Below are 23,057 nucleotides of genomic sequence, written 5' to 3'. Positions count from 1 at the left end.
GGTAATGTTACATTTGTACAGATTTTCCGATAAATAATGTTAATAAAAACCGGTATTTTAACCGATCCTGTAAGACTCGTACAATTGCTGACTAATTTTGCGCGCCCTTTAATGAACGGTTGAACGAGCGAGAGAAGTGAATCGGAGGTTTGAAAGGGAAGTTCTCTCTCTATCTGATAATAGTCTCAGCTCCGCCGGTAGACGCATATCGGTATAGCTATGGGCGACGAGAGAAAGAGAACCGAGACGGTTATTTCTATCGGGTTTATATTTGAATGTGGCACACTCCGAGACCGCTATAACTGATCTCGCGTTCCCGAAAATTGAAGGAAATTACGAAAATCTAGCGAGGTAAGAAGGGGTCAGTTTTCCGCCAGCGGCATACGTATCGCTCGTCAGTTTCATGCCTAGTACCTCACACCGGGCTTTACATATACGTACTCGTATACAAACCGCCGTATTTTCTAATTATCTACTCTAGTTTCCCTCAGCCGGTTTCCTTAAAAGGTAAATAGAGTCACCAGTTTTTGCGACGTTTTGAAATGTTCGTTCGTCGATAGATGCGGAGTTTAGATGTTACGTGTGTTGATCCGGTGGTATGTTCGATAGGTATGGCAGAGGAGAAAGCATGCCAGGGAAAGGAGAGTACCGGAGGGAATTGTGCAGTTTGCAATTCTGCAGCAGAGTTCCGCTGTTCCGGCTGCAGGGAAGTTGCCTATTGTTGCAAGGAACATCAGAAGATGGACTGGAAAAGCCACAAGAACACTTGCAAGCCGTATGAGGTAAAAATACCTCTCAATTTTTCTTCATTATTTCTTCTTTATGAGCCCTATGACCTCCACTGCTGGAAATAGGTTTCTTCCCCTTCTGTTTTTTTTACCCCCCACAGAGACAATATCGTCAGACCATCTCTTTTGGGGTCTTCCGACACCTCTTTTGTTCTCCCAAGGTCTCCATCCTAGAATTCTTGGGGTCCATTTTCTCAATTATTCATAAAAAATCTGCATAATACTAGCCAATACATCTTTAACCCTGATAATTTTCGAATAAATTGAAGATATTCCTCCGCATGCGCGTCAAATAGCCACCTCAGTTATTTCATTGTGGAAAGCCGAAAGCGGTGATATGGAGTTTGGCGAAGTTCCAAGTAGCAGTGATTGAAGCGCGGATTTATTTTAGCGTATAGGATGATATCAGCTGTTAAGACGCAATTTATGACGCCTTCATTGTATTTCACTCGGTGAATACGATCGCGGGTTTCATTTGTAATCCCGAGATTTAGCAATTAAAAAATTCAATCCCCGGAATTGAACAAAAAGGTTTTCAGAATCTAAATTCATGACGTTTGACACAGAAAGTTGTGATGTTTTTATTGAAACAAAAAAGCAATTTCAACAAATAATACAAAAACATCTTTTTGAGCTTTTACTCCAATATCATTTTTCAAAATAAAAATAAAATTAGTAAAATTTAAAAATTCAATTTGACAAATATTAATCAGAAATTTTTAATCGCCGATAAATCATATTATATATCGTTTTTATAAAAAAAAACAGTAGAAAATATTATGATTATAAAAAGAAAACTCAAAAATTAGAATCGGTAAAATATGTAATTGATTTTTAAAAATTTGTTCGAAAAATAGCAAAGTAAAATTTAATATTATTATCATTCATTTTGTTGCATATTTAAAACTTTATTACTGTGAATGAATTATTAATACAAAATTACGTATTTTGTATACATCGTTTAATAAAAATAAAATTTGATATTTGTATTATGTATTTGTTTATTGATTTGAATTTTTTTATTATTTTATTATTATCATTATAACATACAAGAGGACTTACTATACTATATCATACGAGAGCGAAATCTGGGATTTTCGGGATTCTGAGATCCCAAAACTTGGGATCATATTCCCTAATTACATTAAACAATTAACTCTGGTCGCTGAAGAATGTTTAGGTGTCAAGCCAATGCGCCCGTCTTTACAATAGGTACTATTATAAATTGCCAGCGTAGTGTAACAATTGATCTGAATTTTTCTGTCATAGTTTATTTATAATTCCAAGTATGATCAAGGCCAAGAACAAAGGAGTACCATGGTACAAAAGCATTCAACCAAGCCCGATAACACAGGCCAACAGATATTTTGGTGCCCGCGATTTTTCAACTGTTCCTTGTAAATTTTTGGGTGCAGAATCTGAAATGTCCCTCGGAATTTATGTATCAGATATATTTTATGAGATATGCTACGATAAATAAATTTTATTTTCAACTTTTGTTTATTTCACGTTTTTTCCAGATTTAAGTATTTCGTACAAAATTTACATACATTAGTCACTTATCTCTTAAAAAATCCTTTTATATGACTTCCTAGAATGGAGTTTAGTAGAGTAGTTTCGCTGAAAGCTCCAACAGTATTCGGCCGTTATATGGATATCCCATCTTCCTTGATATTAATCTTCCATAGTTTATTATTTAGTCCCGATGGAATCTTGATCAATGTCTATTTTTTAAAAGAACAACTCTATTACAATAAGCAGTTATTTCTACAGGAAAAAAACAAACTATAAACTAAATTAGTGGCCCAGGCATTAAAAGTTTTCTTTTTTTAAATATGTACTACTAACAATAATAAAAATTATATCTTCCAGCTAACCACAAAGTAATTGATCCGAGTGGTCATGGTACCTATGTATTTTTAAAGCTGTGTAAATTAGTGGACAGAGTACTTGTACAAATCCAACCTAGTTTAAGAGAAATTGTTTAAGAAACAGTTGGATATACAATTAAATAATTATATAAATACGAAATGAGGAAGACATGTGAAGTAGGATCGGGTAAGCAGTTGAGGCGGTGCGGTAGAGGGTCTAAAGAAGAGAATGAAAATTCCTTAGTAAATCATACAAAGTAATTTTCATACGTTTCTCGGAGGTTATTGTGGAAATGTCGTTTTTAGTGTGACGTTTTTCCAAAGAGTATATTAAAATATATTTTTTAAATCTATCATTATCATTTTCATGTTATAATCCATATATGTATAAGTGCCCTTGAGGTAGTATTTTAAGAAAATGGCGCTGGATAAATCATCAGAGATTATTATTATTTATAGTTATATTTTATAATTTATATTTGAAGTAGTAAATTTGTGATTTTCCATTTTATAATTCAAATATAACTTTGTTTAAAAAAATACTATAAATATTTTATTATTACTTAATTATTATGTCTACCGGTTTCGAAGCTAACCGATCGACATTTTTATCAAGTTATAATAAAAAAATATAGTGATTTTTAACAAAGTTATATTTTATTTATTGTTTCGGAATTCACTTTATGGTAAGACATGATGAAATTGTAAATGAAAAACACTTGTTTTTTTTAACCACTAACGTTTATTTTATTATGACGACTATATTTATATTTAGACCTAAAGATGGAAGCATAGCTTATGAAACTAGTCGTCATAATAAAATAAACACAAGTGGTAAAAAAACAAATGTTTTTCTTTTAAAACTTATATTTTAATTATAGTTATAAGTTTTTTTATGTATTTGTCATATTTGTAAAACATCCCAGGTCCAGACATCAGCCGCGCTAGGGCGTCACCTGGTGTCCTCGCGAGACCTCAGCCCCGGGGAGGTGGTGCTGACGGAGGCCCCCCTCGTGTGGGGGCCCAAGGCCATGGCGGATCCCGAGCACGTGGCCCCCTGTGTCGGCTGCTACCGTCCCGTCTCACTCGACGTGGGAGAGAGATGTGCTAGGTGACATAACTGCATCATATATATTAATTTAGTGGAAAATCTCAATTAATAAATGAAAAGACATTTTACATTTACTTGCCCGTAGATGCTGAAAGAGTCTTTGTCACTTCGCCCTCTTAGTTCATGTTTTTTTCAATATACCATTTAGATACTAAAAAATCAACGGTTTTCTGAAATATTGAAACTTTTTAAAACGTGTTATTAATCTATACATCGTGGGTGTACTGGCAAGGAACGTTATCTCGAAAATATGCAATTTTGACTTAATGATGCAAATTAAAAAGTTTTCAACGTTCTATAAACTACAACATTTTGAGTGTGTCCAAATACTTGTTCACAAAATCTGAATTATCTCCAATTACAGGAGTCATTTTCATATTATTTTTGACATCTCATCAAAAATGAAGAAGAACATGGAAGTCTGGGCATTTACGGGGCTGACGACCGTCATAGGCTGGTTTAAGTGATCACTTTACACACTTTTCACTTAAACCAGCCTATGACGGTCGTCAGCCCCGTAAATGCCCAGACTTCCATTTTCTTCTTCATTTTTGATGAGATGTCAAAAATAAAATTCTATAAACTACATTTCAAAATACACTTAGTAGTTTGAAATATCATATTTATATGGTTTTAAAAAGAAATTCAACTTTAAATTTAATAGCGGGTATTTTATTCAAGCTAAAAGCTTTGAATAACAGGAATTATTCAAAGAGGGATCTTAGAGTTAACGTTTTTTGCAAAAACCAAGCTAGGAGGCTTGGTTTTTGGTACCAACGTCCTTCACTATTTTTATCATGTATGACACCACCTCTCGTTACAGTTCCTTATGAACTATTACGGATTTCCTAAATGGTTTATCGGAAAGGTCGATTTGAATATACATTGACAATTTGAACCGATTTTGGTATGTCTTTCATGCAGGTCTGATAACATAGCGGAATAAACACTTTAAATAAAACTCAGTCTATTATAAACAAAGTGCCGTTGGCTCCATCGCAGTCCTTGCAAAAATCTCGAATTTGTATTGGTGATTACAATGAGTGTTTATTAATATTATGTATACTTAGGATTACCTGACGGGATCGGGATTGTCCCGGTTCGAAGGTGCGTCCCGACGTCCCATTTTTACCTGGTTTGTAAAGACAAAGTTGTGTGTAATTTTTTTTGTTGTCCTCGGGAATTTGAGACGTGCCTTGTGTGAAGTGTTGTCAAGACGATCACTCTGACAAGGGACAATGGTGTACACTTTATGTATTTTTATATGTATGTGTCAGTTTCAACATGTCTATTTCTATTCTTTTACCATATGCGCTCCCTATGTGGAGTACAAGGAGGCCACAAACTGTCTCCAGGCTTTTCTGTCGGCCGCCAGCTCCCTTGCATTTTCCCAAGTCAGGTCCGTATCCCGAAGTTCAGACGAGAACTGCCATCGAATGGTCGTCTTAGGTGGCGGGAACCTGATGCCTTGTAAAAGAGACAAGCTTGATTAAGGCTTTCGGGAAGCTTGCGGAGTACATGGCTTAGCCAACTGAATCGGATTTTCTTGACGACAGTTGTGAGCAAGATTTGCTGCGTCTTACGCCTTATCTTTTCATTCCTCATAAAGAATATTAAAAAAAAAATTATAAAAATATATATATATATATATATATGTATATATATATATATATATTTATATATACATATATATATATATATATATATATATATATATATATATATATATATATATATATATATATATATATATATATATATATATATATATTTATATATACCTATACATAACTTATTTCCTACCTGATAATTAAATATAAAAACATATCATTGCGACTGAGTTTAATCGATAAGATAAATTTTATTGAATATTATACCCGTTTATATTTGTATGTGTCGTTTGGTCTTTCGTCTTTCGTTCTTTAAATGTTTTTGTAAGTGTGTTTATCTTTTTCTTCTTGTACACAATACACTGGAAATTATTTTCAAATTTCCAACTTATGAATAATACAATCACGCAAAAAAAACCTCATAAAACATATTGGAATCGCATTACTTTTTATATCGTAATATGATACAGATAGTAATTTACATCAAAACATCTTTAAAAAAAATACTGAACTAAAGAATTTTCTAAAAAAATAATATTTTCAATTTCATGATACAATATTTAAAGATAGAAAAATCTATAAAACATAAATGTTACCCAGAAATTTTGCATTTTTTGTAAAATCGACTTACACGGATCTGGCGGACTTTGAATGTAGACGACATATATCTCAATAATTTATAAAATATTTCACACATTTTATAAACGACAAAGCTCTATTTAATAAAATATAAATTAATCAATATGGTCTTCATTCAATGAGGGCTTCCTTCAATTTTGATAGTATGTAAATTAAACCAAATATTTTCATACATTCAAGTATTTGTTTATACATTTTAAATTACCGTGAAACCTCTCATTACGAGTAATTCACATAACAAACAAGTGAAAAAGTTGTTCCCTTAACGAGCGACATTTCGCATAACGAGTTACAGAGAAAGGGTAAGTCCCTTTTTCACGACATTCACTTGTGCGGACTTCCGCGCCTGTCAAAACAAAAAAACGTTTCGCTTAACGAGTAAGATTCTGGAACGAATTATGCTCGTAATGAAAGGTTTCACTGCATACTGAAATTCAGGACAGTAAATTTAGGGTGTAAATATATGTTACGATTAATGTTATGAATTTTACAGCTGTGGGTGGCCAATATGTTCGGGACATTGTCCAGGACTAAAGGACATGAGACACCATGGGCTGGAGTGTCCTGTACTCACTCTCCGACCTGGGTGTGCAGTTTCTAACTTGGGAGACTACTACAGGTACATATAAACGGATACATCTTGTTCTTCAATTAAGTCCAATTCAGTTAGACAGATAAAAAAATATTTTTGCAGAATACGATCATCGCGATCCCGCATAGTTTTGGATTCCAGTTGGGCTTGAAAATTCGATGTTAAATACATACAGTACTTATTTTTAAAAATTATTAATAATATACGTACATATTCATCAATAAAAAAGACGAAATAGGAGTATGAGGCACTCTATCATACTTTGGCATATCTCAAAATATGATATGTGCTATATTACTATTCAAGTGTTGCTATTTTCAGACACGATACCTTGCTGACACTGAGATGTCTATTATCGCAGCAGAAGTTTGCTAAAAAGTTCAAGAAAATCATGGAACTTCAATCACACATTGAGGACAGACACCCAGAAACAGAGGTTTACCAGTGAGTAGGCGAAAGACACTTTTAGTCAAGTTTCTATTGTTGGATAAATTTTTCATATAATTGATTTTTTTGTAATCGTTATAGGGAGACGAATGAATACATCGTTAAATATCTTCAAGACAATTTTCTTCACACTTTGAGATCTGTGGAAATACAGCTGAACACTAAAATAGCTCCAGATATTTCCGATAAACTACTCCACACAATTTGCGGTATAATTGACGTGAACGCTTTGGATTTACGTTTGAACGAAGGAACAGAAATAACCTCATTGTTTTCTCAAGCTTGCCTTATGGAGCACAGTTGTATCCCTAACACAAAACATTCGTTCGATATTAAAAGCACCGATGAAAACTCGCAATTTAAAATAACAGTGAAAGCCGTTTTACCCATCAAAAAGGGCGAACACATAACTACAATGTACAGCCACGCGCTGTGGGGTACACAAGCGAGGAGAGAACACTTGAAGGAGACGAAATATTTCGAATGCTTATGTACGAGGTGTCGGGATCCTACGGAACTGGGAACATACCTGAGCGCGATGAGATGCATCGGCACAGAGAAGGAGCAGTGCGGAGGAATCCAACTCCCGGTAGATCCTTGCGACTCCACAACGGAATGGTGTTGCGATAAATGTGACGTGAAAGTAAAGAACGAACAAGTAGTCTTCCTGGTCTCCAAAATGGGAGAGGAAGTAGAACATATCCAAGCCAACGGACCGACTGTGAAGCAATTAGAAGAACTCATCGCCAAACTATCCACCTTCTTGCATCAGAATCATTATCACATGTACTCGGTCAAGCACTCCCTGGTGCAGCTGTACGGGTACCAGCAAGGCTACTTGCATCACCAAATGTCGGATGAAATTTTAAACAAAAAAGCAAACATGTGCAGTGACCTTATAGACGTGACGAATAAAATAGATCCGGGGAACTCCAGGCTGAACCTTTACTCCGGAGTACTGTACCTGGAATTGTTTCACGCCAAATTTCAACTGCTAAAAAACAAACTAAAAAAGATCGAGATATCGAAAAGTGATTTAGATATTCCGAAAGCTGAACTCGAAGGTTGTTTGCAACAGGTTCAAAAGGTATTGGGAGACGAAGGGGAAGGCAGCGCGGGACAAAAGCTTTTAGGAGTGATGAAGGAATCTGAGAGGAATCTTGTGCGGTGGATAAAAGATCTCTAAAGAATATTAGTGCTTTTGTTAATTAACTTACAATGATTTTATATTGACATAATATATAAATTATGACCAGGTTTATAATAATTCTAATAAACAGTGTAAATAAAACACTTATTAATAATAATAAAAAACTCAGGTACAAATATTCTAGACATGATTTGGTATAGTTACATATAATTTAAACTGTGAATGCATGTACAGAGGACGGAAGAACAAAATATCATTTTAATTTTTACTATCTACCTAAATTGATACATTGTACGAATTTTACTTTAATCTAAAGAAAAACTTTTAAGAGACTGGCCATTATTACTCTGTTTAAAGACAAAATTATATGTTAGATTTTTTATTTCTATATTGTATAATATTTTTGCTACTAATATTTTAATATTTGATTATATTTTAAACCATGTTCAACGTATACTAAACAGTGAGTATGCAAAACAAATGTCGTTAATTTCAATTGCCAAAATATGAACAATACAATTTTAACTTAATCAACAATACTTGTTTTCATTTTTCTATTATACACCGTGGAAATTTTCATCATCTCAATAGTAATAAAAAATGCACGTCTTCTATTATCCCCTGTCCGCATTAAATGCTTAGGGCACTGCATCGTAACGACGCGGTGTTAACTTGATCGTTTATATACGTAAGCAAGGCGATTAGTCATTGGAAACATATTTATAGTATAAGGGAAACACATTAGGTCAGGGTGAAGGATGTAACTATTGTATGGGAATGGAAGTAGTGACGTAACAGGAGTCTATAAGAGAGGAAATGTAGCATTTTCCAGGTCACTCGACTAAATAATGTTCCTTTCAGGCGCTGACAAATTTCAAACGATTTTTCACTTATTTATTTTATATCATTAAGATTTTTGTAATAAAACATCATTATTTAATCATTTAAGCTTGAATTTTACTTGGTGAATACCACTATTTCTTAAAATCCATTGTAACACGTGTTTCGATGCATCATTTTCAAACACCATGTTTGCGAAATGTGTGATAATGGATTTTAAGAAATAATTTTATTTCTTTTCATCTTCAAAAATTTTATCCGCACCCCAATGGTGCATAGGGCACTGCATCATATAAACGCAGTTTTATCTTGATCATGACATGAAGGAAAGGTGATCAGCCCACCGTTTCAGATACCAGTCCAGGGTAATATTGAATAAATATAAGAGTTAAAAAATTAAATATATTTATTTATTTCTCCCCTGGATTTCGAACCCGTGACCTCCAGAATGGTAGCCGAGCGTGCTGACTATTACACTACGAAGGCGGAGTTGTATTTATCGAGTAAAATTAAAAATAAAAATAGATTTTACCACAAAGTGACTGCCAAATCAATTAATGAAATAATTTAGGTTTAATTTATGTGTATGCACAACCTCGTAAAGAGATTTCCTTGTACTTTTTTACTTTATTTTTTCCTTAATTAATATCTCAACCATCAGCATTGAGTTACACAATAAGAATAAAGAAAAATAATAAGTATGTTTTTGAGTTAGTACGGAGTACGTTAGAACACACACGTCGCTCACTCCTTTCAAGAACGTCATAAATAAAAAATCGTCAATTTTCAGTTGTGCATGTTTTCGGAATGCCCAGAAAATGTACTTTATCCCAGCAAAAGCGGCATATTTAAACTTAATATTTACCTGCTACACGGCAGAAAATGTTGTTTTTGCATTTTGAAGAAAAGGTATTGTTTAATTATTTTTTTAAATAAATTAAGTATTTTTCAAATGGAGAAAAAACCTTCAGGATTTCCCTAAAAGATCTGTTGCACAGTAAAAAGTTCAATAAGTGGCTTGATATATCGCTCACTCCTTTCAAGAACGTCATAAATCAAAAATCGATAATTTTCAGTTGAACATGTTTTCGGAATGCCCAGAAAATGTATTATATCCCAGCAAAAGAGGCATATTTTAAACTTAATATTTACCCGCTACCGGGCAGAAAATGTTGTTTTTGCATTTTGATGAAAAGGTATTGTTTAATTATTTTTTTAAAATAAAATAAATATTTTTCAAATGGAGAAAAAACCTTCAGGTTTTACCTAAAAAGATCTGTTGCATAGTAAAAAGTTCAGTAAGTGGCTTTATATTTATTTTTAATACATTGTATTATATTTTTCAACTTTAAAAACGTTCTCCTGAAAAATTTTATTTATGTTTTTTTGATTTATGACGTTCTTGAAAGGAGTGAGCGATATATGTTTAATACATTGTGTTATATTTTAAAACATTAAAAACGTTCTCGTGAAAAATCAAGTTTTTTGATTTATGACGTTTTTGAAAGGAGTAAGCGACATGTATGTATATCTTTATGTACGTATGACAATTTTGTACACAAGGTCATAACTCATTTTGTACTTTTAACTTGATCAATATATGTTTATGTATAACAAACAATAAAAATGATAGTCATTTTTTTAAATTTTATTACGTAGTAAGTAAAAAAGAAAATTTATCCAAAATAAGTTTTTTTATTAAAATATTTTTAATTTAACCTAATATCACAGATTAGTTACTTAATACTAATACTGACAAGAATTCGTATACATGACTAGAGATGCTTGGTTCACCATCATTACAATTATACTAAAAAAATACTAATTTACATTTTTCCTACTACATAAAAACGTTTGAAATAAAACAATTCAAAATAATTTATCGCGAAATATTGCTTCCCAAGGATTTATGGAAATACAGAGAAGGCGCATTGAAAATTGACTCATACGAGATCAACACACTACAAATCGTCAGTTCATTGACTGTAGAGTGAATGTTATAAACTGGCACATTTCTTAAACTTTTAGTTCACATTTATTTCGCACTAATTTGATGGAATTGAAAAAAAAAACTGATAAACCGCAGAACACCGCGTCTGTGAAGCTTATATGAGTTAGTTTTTCTGAACATTTTCTTGTATCCAGTCCATGTATTCTGATATCCTGGTATATAGACCCGGTAAGCGGGGACGTCCACAGCCGATTCCAGTAGAAACAACTCCTATAACAACTGATGATGGTTCTTCATTTTGTAACCACATCAGGGGACCACCGCTATCAGCCTTAATAAAGAAATGTATAATATAAGACAAACATATGTAAATGTATTTTTATAGAAAATATTTTAGTAAAAGACTCTTTGTACATAGGTACGCAAGTACATATTTATGTTTATTCTAGATTTTATTATAATTGCACTTGATTTATAACATAAATGAAAGGGTATACAATTGATTTATTGTAACTGCAGACAGTTGGTAGAATTCTATATTGAATTGTTGGGTAATATATCCAAAATAAAACATGTTTTTTTTGCATTGAATTCTACATTATTTATTTATATTTTATTACGTGACGCGTTTCGTCTTCTTAGGACATTATCAAACACTCAATTATCAGTGCAATTATAAAATATACATAAATAAATGTATAATTCAATCCAAAAAACCGTGTTTAATTTGGATATACTACCCAACAATTATATACATATAATTGATATTCTTACCCAGCATGAATCCTTTCCTCCTTGTTCATCTCCCGCGCACATTTGTCCCGGATGTATTTTCGTCTTCTTTCCCTGCGAAGCGTACCATTCCTGGCAGATCTGGTTTTGCAGGACGTTTACTTCCACCTTTTGAAGGACCTGGGCACGACCACCTGGAATTAACGAGCGATACAATTGATGTAATAATACCATTACACTGTACGCCGTGATGTATGCGTGTAAATGTTTTCAACGACGTGGTATTTCTTAACGTTGCAACGTTACAACGCGTTGTAGGCATGATGGTTTTGAATAATGCATAAAATTATAACCATCATTGTCTCTAGTTCAAGTTCAAATCCGTGACTTTTGGTAATGTCGACGTACAATAACATTTTGAGTGTGTCCAAATACTTGTTTACAAATCCGGATTGTTTCCGATTAGAATTTGTGAACAGGTATTTAGACAAACTCAAAATGTTGTGACAACCATTATTTATTTATTCCTCTTTTTCTGCTTGGTGTAGGCCTTGTAACCTGTTTTTAAGAGGGATTCGCTTCCTCGATTTCCTGTCGATTCAGTAGATTCCCAGCTGTCAATCCATCACTTTGGTCTGCCAAGGAATCGTGTACCTTGGGTTTGGCCGTGCATTGTAATGTGCGGGAGTCTGGATGGTACCATTCTCCTTACATGTGCATACTTTTGTCTCCTTCTTTGCCTCTTTTTGTGACTACGGTGTCCGCTCTACTTTCGATCCCATATGTCATGATGGGTCGTACACAAGTTTTGTATTACACATTATTTATACGCAATTATTTATACTATAGGTCGGCAACCTTTTGTTGTAAAAGTGTCAAATATTTTACGTGGGGAGTAGAGCGGGCTGCATTAAGACCACAACAGTATATGTATCTACAATATTTATGTACAAATAATAAAAAAAAACTTACTACTTATTTTTTTTGTAATTAATTAAATCAATCAGATTTTTGCAGTTGCATTTGTCTAGCAAGTATTTTTACATTAGCTTTCATTTTTCAAAGTTAATTCGCGTAGTATTGCGTCTTAGTGTAGATCCGATAACCGCGAACAGTGTTTATTTTTTCTATAATTCAGAATTGAAAAACTTTGCTCACAGATATATGTACTACCAAACATAGTAATTACTTGCTGAGCAAACTTTTAAAATCCTTATAGTTTTCAGAAGGCAAACTCCTATAGAAATCCACCAAGATAGTTTTTTCCTTAAGACCAAGTATTCGTTAAGTCGAAACTTTATTTTATCTTTATAACTATGTAACTATGTTTTAAAGTCATACATTTTCACAGTTACATTTTAATTATAAAATGGAAAATCACAAAGTTAGTGCATCAAATATAGATTATATTTATTTTCTCTAATTCCAGGCAACATTTTACGTAAATGACTTTTTTCTTAAAATATCGTTTTCGCATTGGAAAAATAAGTTTTTTTCGAAATAATTTTATGTTTTTGAAAAGAAAAGAGTTGTTGAAAGGTAAGGAGTTAAAAAATATCCATAATTTATTTTTTTCATATTTATTCTTAAAAACAAAAAAATCCAAATTACTTTAATTTTTTTGCTTTGACTAGCCCTTAGCGTGGCTGAATGCATTCTGATTTGAACGCTTGAGACAAGTTTGATATCTAAGCCTTACAAGCCATTTTAAGTGTGGTATCTCTTTACAAATCTATCACGTTTATTAGCAAATCGCTTGGTACATTATCGATATAGAATGCAAAAAGGTTTTCAAAAATCTCCATCTTACTTGAAATCAGTACGAAACCCAAGATCTACCGTTGTTACGAGAATCTTGGTGGTGCACCAAGACGCCCCGCGGGCCACTGGTTGTCGACCCCTGATTTATAGCATTCGAGTGGTTTGTATGTTCCGCAGTTCGTACAGTAAGTAGGTCAATACGATACCCACCTTTGGAGAGGTCCTCGTGCAGCCAGCCCCAGCCGGCCGCGGTGGCGGGCGCGCCCGCGTACGAGCGTCCCGGCGCGGGCAGGCAGGCGGGCGCCACGGCGGCCGACCAGGCGGCGGCGCGCGCCAGTCGCAGCAGCGCCACGTCGTCGCGCGGCCGCCCGCAGCGGTAGCGCGGGTGCGGCAGCACGAGCTCCACGCCCAGCTGCTGCCCGCCGCCGCCGCCCCCGCCCAGGTCGTGCGCGCCCAGGGACGCCTGGATGGACCCGGCGCCCAGCACTTCGTGAGTGCCGCTGAAATGTTGCGCTTTCAATTTACAAAACGGCGCCAAATGTCGGCAATGATTTCGCGTACCATATCGATATCTTGAATATGTCACTTCCTAACTATAAAGCACAAGATTTCAGGTTTAGGTACACATAATATATTTATTATAACAACTTAGTTTCGGCCGTTAATAAAGGGAAAAATGAATACCAAAAACACGATCAAAAATCTTAACAAAATTTTGAGTGTGTCCAAGAGCTTTCCATTGGGCAGAAACTCTTATATTAGTATGTGAGGTCCGAATCCTGGATTATGATCACATACATGAGAAACGTTAGAAAACATCATTTACATTTTATTATTTTAGCTTATAATTTGACCAGAGAATTTATTAACAACATTTTTAGTGTGTCCAAATACTTGTTCACAGATCTGATATTATCTTCAATTATATGGGTTATTTATGATATTATTTTTTGATAAATAACTTCTTTAATTGTACATAATACAATAAATATAATTGACATCTCAATATAGATGTACAAGAATATCTGGACAAAAAATCTGGGCATTTACGGTCGTAAGCCCCGTTAATACCCAGACTTCCATATTCTTTTTCATCTATGTTGAGATGCCAAAAAATAATACGATAAATAAAATTCGTTTTTTCAAAGTTTTGTACTGACATTTCTTTTTCATATTCATTAGCTATTCTACATCTCCATATATTTTTTCGATACCAGCAAGCTACTGTCGCAAGCATGGTGAATTGTATTTACCAATGAATAATCTTCATTTTATCTTACTTACTTTTCCAATTACTTACTCAGCCTGCTATTTTTATTATATTCTATTTCTAGCACCGTACATCGTTGCACGGTACATTATACGCAGGGATGACGTAAACGGGGGTTTATTGAGCACTCCCCACATACCTAAGAAGTCAGGGATACAACCTTCAATCGGAATCATACTGACCTGCAGACACAGTGCCCGGCAGTCAGGAGCCAGCGGCTGTTAATGATGGTCGCTCCGCAGTAGTGGCCTCCTCGCCTCGTGAGGGAGCTCATCCACGGGAACTCCCGGGGTCTGGCTGGACCCCCTCCTATGATGCGGGCCGACCGCCCTTCCGTTACTCCGCAGGGCACATCCGCTACTGAACGCGCAAAAGAAATATTCTATTACTCTACCAATATTTTCATTACGCACACACATACATATCATGAGAATACTGGCAAAAAACGTTAACTGTAAAATCCCTGTTTGTATAATCCAAAGCTTTTAGCCTGAATAAAATACCCGCTATTTAACTTACAGTTGAATTTACTTTTAAAACCATATATTTGACATTTCAAACTACTTTGCGTATTTTGTATAGATCGTTATAAACTTTTTAATATACATCCGGAAGTCAAAATTGCATATTTTATAGTATAAAGTTTTTTGCCACGATATATTATATATACATAACTACACATGCATACATAATACATCAAAGTGAATTGTTTTTCTTCTTCTTCACCTTTACCTTTAGTAAAGTGACACATTTTTCCATTAATTTAATTAATGGATTCGGCAGTCACTTTATGGTAAAATCAATTAATTTCAAATTTCAATTTTAATTTTTAAATAACTTTATTTACCTTCAACGTCCCAAGGACACAATTCTAAAATTAAGAATAAGATTCACATACGGTGTTTCAAAAATGATGCGGAATGCATCTAAACACGTGTCACAATAGATTATAAGAAAAATAGTTGTATTTACTAAGTAAAACTTAAATTAAAAATCAAATCATTTAATTGGTGTCTTCAAAAGCTAGGCAATTATTTTTTATTACAAATATTGTTTTGTTAGTAAGAGACATGTTGAACAGAAAAGGAATTAGTCAAATATACAACAAGTGAGCGTTGTGCTTCGAGAAACGAGATATGTTAATAAAAAAAAATATGCATTTATGAAAACGCAAGCGTGATAATGCTCTTGTCACCAATTATTACCCAAAGCAGTAAAATATTTAGTTGTTTATATTTTTTGGATATTATGATACATTAAGGATATAAAACCTGAAGAAATACGTATGTTTCGATATATTTTGAGTGAAAATATAAAAGAACTACATACCTCGTTAGTTTCCAAGTTAATAATTAATTTGTGAGTATTTTCGATCCATAACATACTGTATTTATGTTTTACAGAATGTACATACATGTGTATAACCAAATAATGCATGCTTTCGTAGGCTCATTATCCTTATGTGGGTCCCGTAGGTTCACCAGGAGATATAACCTTTACATGTATACTATTTCCTATGATAAATTATTGCGATATAAATTATTTTGAAGTTTTTCATAATGATACATTTGATGAAAACCTCAGGGAATCGACTATATACGAATGTAAATGTCTTATTATTTTTGACATCTCATCAAAGATGAAGAAGAATATGGAAGTCTGGGCATTTACGGGGCTGACGACCGTCATAGGCTGGTTTAAGTGATCACTTTACACACGTGTAACATTCACCAATTCTACCCATTATTGACAACCACACTACTCAAATTCTTTGTAAATTACTCAAAGTATTTGGACACACTCAAAATGTTGCAAATATATTAATTTATTTTTGGTAACATTAACTTCTTGACAATACTGACTGACAACCCGCTTCAAAGTTGTCAAAATGCCAAAGTTGGAAGAAAAGCCAGAAGAAAGGTATTTCTACTATGTGGTTACCTCGTTGACTTTTCACAGTAATTCCAGCCAGGAAAAAATAAAAAAATATTTAACAGTTTCCATTTAAACAAATGCATTTGTTTTATTTTTGGCTAACATTATTTTTTGTTTCAAATCTCGATGATATTATGTTAAACATAAAATACTGGTAGATTTTTATAAAATTGCATTTATTGAAAGTGATAATTTTCATTTAAAATTAAAATTATTAGGCATACTTTTTTCTTATGAGTTATACACCCTGTACATCATTGTTTTACGATGAAAAATGAAAACATATGCTAAAATACATAGTTAATATGTAATTTAAAGCATTTGTAAATATATACAACTTTTCATTTAGTAAGGAAGGCAGTTTTATAAAAAAATGTGTTTTCTTTATTAAATACAATATTATTATATCCTCAAAAACGTATAAACTGAAAAGGTATTATTTTGCTTAAAAATACAAATTAAAAGTTACGTTACAAGAACTATTTAAATAAAATAATAATTTTTACAATTAAAAAAATATTTCTATGTAATGAGTTAAAAGTAAAACCGATATACATTTTACACAATTGCTATAAATCTTATAAATTAAAACGATAATTAACAAAACACTTCTTACGATTCACGATGGAATGTACTTCAGAAGCAGCTATCACACAAAAAATCACAGAAAATTTAAGCATTGTGTACTATTATAACTTGGCACTTGACACAAAAATATGAATAATAAAATTTTAAAACACAATTAATGTAATTACTTGTTATGTTTTTATTAAAAACAAAAATAAACAACTTTGGGTTATTGGCCCTCTACCAAACTGTAACAGAGGGTTGCAGTCGATTGGTTTGGACCAATAAGTCAAATGTGAGTGATCCCGAGTTGTGATTTTAATTTATATATTGTATTGCTAGTGCTATAATGGTGCATTGTACCACCTCCTTCCACAGTCGATATGTCGCCTCCCTGGAGGTCACCGGGCAGGCTAGTACTCGCGGCACAGCTGATAGCGAATTCAATGTCGCCTGTTATGACCCAACACCGCGTGCGCCTGCTAGACGGAAGAGACTCCTACCTACATATATGCAAGCTGACACATATGTACGTAAAACTGCAGTTATATGTGACGAATCGCATAACGATTTGCAAGGTTTTCTCCCATTCAATGAGCTTTTATTATATGGCTTTTGCACATTTAGCAAAATATTAAATTAGGAATTGAACAAATAAAAAACAAACTTCACTCGAGTGTTTGTAAATTTGTGTTACACTTTCTTTCAAAGGATTAAAATATTTACGTGAAAACATCTTCATAAAATATTGTTCATAAATGTGCGTGTTTGAATTTTGCGCATTCTAAACTTGCCTTTGATTTGTATTCAATAAGATTATTTTTCTAAATAAATAAGAATCACATTTTTATCGATTTCACGCTTAATTTGTAGAACTCCATTTTACTTTATATACATATTAATAATTGAAATCAAATAATAAAATCTAATAAATTGTATCTTATTATTAAAAAGTAAAATTTGTGACAACTGTTTTGCCTTGAAAATACCATAAGACGAAAAAAATTGTTAATTTTTTTTGTTTTGTGTTTTTTAAAATAAAACACAATTTAATAGACTCTCAAAAAAAAAAATATATATATATATATATATATATATATATATATATATATATATATATATATATATATATATATATATATATATATATATAAATATATATATATATATATATATGTGTATATATATATATATATATATATATATATATATATATATATATATATATATATATATATATATATATATATATATATATATATATATATATATATGTATACATATCGAGATAATATTGTAATATAATATTGTAATAAATAATTTAGTGTTTTGAAGATGTGTTTACTTAAAATATTATAAAACATGGTTTCATAAACAAAAATTTACACGCAATCAAAGAAAAAAATGATATGCTAATGAAATTCCTACAACAATGAAGGAAAAATAAAAGTGAAATCGTCAGATTAGATTTTTAAAAAAAACAACACACTTTTGCAATTTGTTGTTTGAATTAAAAAACGTATGAAATATATATTTGTTTGAAGTTTACATAAATAAATAAATACAATAGGAAGAATTTTTGTAATGCACGTTGCATGTTTTTTTTTATCAGATAATTTTGTATGCGCATGTGTGGTGGGTGTGCCTTAACTCTGGGTAATCTCAAGTGACAAGTCGCTCACTCCTTTCAAGAACGTCATAAATCAAAAAACGTCAATTTTCAGTGGTGCACGTTTTCGAAATGTCCAGAAAATGTACTATATCCCAGCAAAAGTGGCATATTTTAAACTTCATATTTACCCTCTACAGGGCAGAAAGTTATGTTTTTGCATTTTTAAGAAAAGGTACATATTGTTTAATTATTTTTTTAAACATACTAAATATTTTTCAAATGGAGAAAAAACCTTCAGGTTTTACCTAAAAAGATCTGTTGCACAGTAAAAAGTTCAATAAGTGGCTTGATATTTATTTTTAATACATTGTATTATATTTTTAAGCTTTAAAAACGCTCTCCTGAATCATCATTATCTTACCTTAGAACCCTAACTGCCCATCTCCTCCTCCCCTGACCCCTCCTCTCTTTCTTAAACTTGCTACCTGATTCTACCTATTTATCATTAGAATCCTAGAATACTTTTTTGTCTAATTATTAAAAATTGTTTTTTAGTTTTTTTGATAAAATCTATTTCATCAGACAATAATATGTATTAACTTTTAAAAACGTCTGAGACATTACTATCTGTCATTAGAATCCTAACTGTCGATCAAACCTCCTCCCTCTACCTCCTTCCCTAAGCTCCCTTCATCCTTTGCCCTCCTTATTATCGTCTTTTGTTAATTTATGTTTCTTTTTAAATGTCAATTTGTAATTTATGTTTTTTAAATGTTCAAGTACTATCTGCCCACTGATTGCAAACGGCTATATATGGTATCAAACGTTTTGATCAATATCACTAGTCCGTCTTTGGTCGGTTGGAAGATATTGCTTTTTAGCAATAAGCCCGCCAATGTACTTTTTATTTTCTGTACATGAAGTTTAAATAAATAAATAAAAAAATCAAGTTTTTTTTATTTATGACGTTCTTGAAAGGAGTGAGCGAAGTGTTAGTAACTATCTCCATACAGCACTTCCAATGCCCCTGCTCCTAGCTAGCACTGCCTGAAGGTGAAATGAGTTCGCTCGAGTGAAGGTTTTCCTGCAAAGTTTACTGACTCTAATTTGCGAAATATCGTAAGACCGGGTTTGGCAAGCAGTCTCTTCACGGCTGTCACATGTGTAGAGTCAATATTATGTATTTGTGATATTTTTGTCGGTGAAATTATGCAAAAATGGCTTTGTGAGCGTGGCTTCTTTTTTATACGTTATTTTTCAGTGTTTCAAAATTGGTTGTCAGACTTACAGTGAATGGTTAGAATGGTGAATGTTACACGTATGTAAAGTGATCACTTAAACCAGCCTATGACGGTCGTCAGCCCCGTAAATGCCCAGACTTCCATATTCTTCTTCATCTTTGATGAGATGTCAAAAAATAATATGAAAATAACTCTTGTAATTGGAGATAATCCAGATTTTGTGAACAAGTATTTGGACACACTCAAAATGTAGTACACTTTATCCAACCGTATTCGACAAGAACGTTGTCATCATCAGGGTTTATGTACAAAATTCTAAAATATTGAAATACTCATAGAGTTTAATTATGACTTCGGAAGTCATTCGGAGTTGACGTATTCGGAACTATTCGTACTTTTCGGAAAATACAAAATTCATATTGTGTAATAGCGTCACGCTACCGATCCTAACTTATTAACTTGTGAAAATAAAAGCAGATTAAAATAGCGAATAGTACAAAATATTTAGAAGAAAGCATTATCAACCTTAAACGAAATATTTAAACCGTACTGGGTTTACGTACGTAAACAAATAATGAAAGTGGTTTTGATATTGTTTTTTTAGACTGAGTCGGTACTAAAAATCTTCTCATTCTAGCTATTACAGCTCTCCTCATACGCATTAAAAAAGAATTTCAAAAAACAAATGAAAAAGTCTCTGCCCAATAAAAGCTTTACTCATTCCACCATAGATGTACTCTAGTGAACTCGCGCATACTGTGTTACGAGTATAGAGATCTAAGAATTTATTATAGAAACTAAAGAAGTTCCAAGGATTTTAGTAGTGTGGTTGTCAATCATGGGTTGAATTGGGGAATGTTACACGTGTGTAAAGTGATCACTTATAGCCCTGTAAATGCCAAGACTTCCAGAGAGGTCAAAAATAATGTTAGTCATAAGGAAGCTTAGATCAGGTTATATTTTTATTGATGAAATTTCATTGTCACGGTGTAAATCCTACAATGAACAAATTGTAAAAATTACGATACAAGCACAGTTACAAATTTATACAAATTTATTTGACCGATTGACCAACTAACAGTTATCAGGGCTCCGATTACTAACCTAAAGGATTAACTCACAAAGCCTCTACATTTTTGTCCCTGTTAATCCACTGAATTCCATATTATTTTTTATCTTTCTTGATGTCAAAAATAATATAGAAAATCATCTGGCAGTCATCGTAAATTCTTCTTTATGTAGTATATAATTGACTTAAAATTTCTTCTTGAATGTACATAATTATAATAAGTCGTGGAATGAATAATTATAATTAGTATTGTAGGTAATGTCACCTTGAACATTTTCTTATTACCTTTTGTGACATTGACCGCTATCGCTAGAGGATTTAATCTGACGCTAATTCATAATAAGTATTCCATTATTATACTAATTGATAGTGTACTCGTATACCAGGAGTTTCCGTTCATGCGGGTCCCTTTTGCTGTGGGAGATTTCCCATAAAAGGGACTATTACATAAATTGGAAAATGAATTTCTGTATCATTACTTGATTCCGCAGTCACTTTGTGGAAAAATCTTTTTCTAACCCTTATCCGCACCCAATGGTGCGGATAAGGGTTAGAAAATTGGTTTGTTGGCTAAAAAAATGGAAAATTGATTGGCCTTTAAAGTAAATATTTAAAAAAAAACTTTACTTTAAAGGCGATATTTATACAAAATAATCTGTAAACGTAACCATAAAATACGTTTAAGATCAAAAACAAATATAAGAATGGTCAATACTGCATGAAATAAAATATTTTTTATATTTCGGAAAACGCAATGCTATATAGTTTTGCAATCGGACATCCACCTTACTTATGTGAAAAACCTAGTATAGCTGAGTGAAGTCAAACTTGTATTTATCAAATACCTAGTTTTTTAATCACGAGTTATGAAAAGTATAACTGAAATGTTCCTTTTATGGGAACTCTCCCTACCATTTAGTTCAAGATTAGTAGATCAATGTTAGCATTAGATTTACCTTTACACGTGTTTGATAATTATTTATTATGAATGTCAATTAGATATCCTACAGTAAATATTAAGCAATTAAAAGCGCTTGGCCCTTTTCAAGGTTATGTAAACAATACATTATTCCGATCGAGATTGCTATAAGGATTTTTCGCTGTTTCAAGACCGTTTTTAAATCACATACTAATTATTAGCTGCTATATTATAAATATTGAATTTCTTAAATTTTTTATAACCCTTATCCGATCGTTCATATACTGCATATACACTGCATATATAAACGCAGTGTTATCTTGATCGTTAACACATGAAGGAGAGGAGGGATTTATGTAGCAAATTATTTAGTAAAAATAAAATAATGAACTCTAAAACTTAATAATTTGTGCACATACGTACATTTTCAAGTATTTTCTAAAGGCGCCTACGTTCTTTTAACATTTAAGACAAAATTTAACAATATATTATTTATTAGACAACTAATTTTATAAACATTTTATAGCATATAGAATTTGTTGTCTGATAAATACTTTTTTTATGCTAATATTTTATCTTCTCAATCTACTTTAACTACGTCATTATGATTTATTCTGCGCTGTCGATTTTAAAATTAATTTTCTCATACCATTTGTCTCCTTACGTTGGGTACGATGCTATCGTTATTGACATCCCAAAACATGGAATATATCTAAGCCATTCGAAAAATATTGAGGTCCTAAAAGTTTTTAAGGATCTAAAAACAAACAGGAGAGCATCAACTGGAATTTTTTGGAATGTTTCAGACTTCCGAAAATACTAAGGACAAAAAAATTAGAAAAATCTGTCTAAAATATATTGGTTGCTCTAAATTCAATATTTTTTTTTATAATTTTAAGAAACAATCATAGAGTAACATGCATTATTTATATTGAAACAAAAGAACGAGCTA

General features: G+C 32.5%; 2 protein-coding genes across 2 annotated transcripts; one reads left to right on the top strand and one right to left on the bottom strand.

Moving 5' to 3' along the window:
• The first annotated feature begins 355 nt into the window (after positions 1 to 355).
• Positions 356 to 10,905, top strand: LOC148304296 (SET domain-containing protein SmydA-8-like). Its single transcript, XM_088268584.1, has 6 exons — positions 356 to 507; positions 610 to 782; positions 3,586 to 3,770; positions 6,513 to 6,638; positions 6,933 to 7,055; positions 7,140 to 10,905. Exons 2-6 carry the CDS (start codon positions 612 to 614, stop codon positions 8,242 to 8,244), a joined length of 1,710 nt encoding a protein of 569 aa, XP_088124710.1. The 5' UTR covers positions 356 to 507; positions 610 to 611; the 3' UTR covers positions 8,245 to 10,905.
• A 257-nt stretch (positions 10,906 to 11,162) lies between these two features.
• On the bottom strand, positions 11,163 to 15,513 carry LOC148304295 (trypsin-1-like). The gene is made up of 5 exons (XM_088268586.1): positions 15,495 to 15,513; positions 14,945 to 15,122; positions 13,703 to 13,992; positions 11,774 to 11,925; positions 11,163 to 11,330 (listed from the first exon to the last, which is right to left on the bottom strand). Exons 1-5 carry the CDS (start codon positions 15,511 to 15,513, stop codon positions 11,163 to 11,165), a joined length of 807 nt encoding a protein of 268 aa, XP_088124712.1.
• Between the last annotated feature and the right edge of the window lie 7,544 nt (positions 15,514 to 23,057).

This window comes from Brachycentrus maculatus, unplaced genomic scaffold (genome assembly GCF_059751285.1).
Source record: "Brachycentrus maculatus isolate JH-2025_06_01 unplaced genomic scaffold, ASM5975128v1 h1tg000326l, whole genome shotgun sequence".
Lineage (NCBI taxonomy): Eukaryota > Metazoa > Arthropoda > Insecta > Trichoptera > Brachycentridae > Brachycentrus > Brachycentrus maculatus.
This window is presented reverse-complemented; position numbering and strand designations above follow the sequence as displayed.

Excerpts from the sequence above, each read along its gene's own strand:
- LOC148304296 (XM_088268584.1), top strand. The coding sequence starts at position 612 with ATGGCAGAGGAGAAAGCATGCCAGGGAAAGGAGAGTACCGGAGGGAAT. Across the intron at positions 783-3,585 it reads ACACTTGCAAGCCGTATGAG|GTCCAGACATCAGCCGCGCT; the intron begins GTAAAAATACCT and ends AAAACATCCCAG. Across the intron at positions 6,639-6,932 it reads AACTTGGGAGACTACTACAG|ACACGATACCTTGCTGACAC; the intron begins GTACATATAAAC and ends TGCTATTTTCAG.
- LOC148304295 (XM_088268586.1), bottom strand. Across the intron at positions 13,993-14,944 it reads GCCGGGCACTGTGTCTGCAG|CGGCACTCACGAAGTGCTGG; the intron begins GTCAGTATGATT and ends GCAACATTTCAG. Across the intron at positions 11,331-11,773 it reads GAGGAAAGGATTCATGCTGG|GCTGATAGCGGTGGTCCCCT; the intron begins GTAAGAATATCA and ends TTCTTTATTAAG.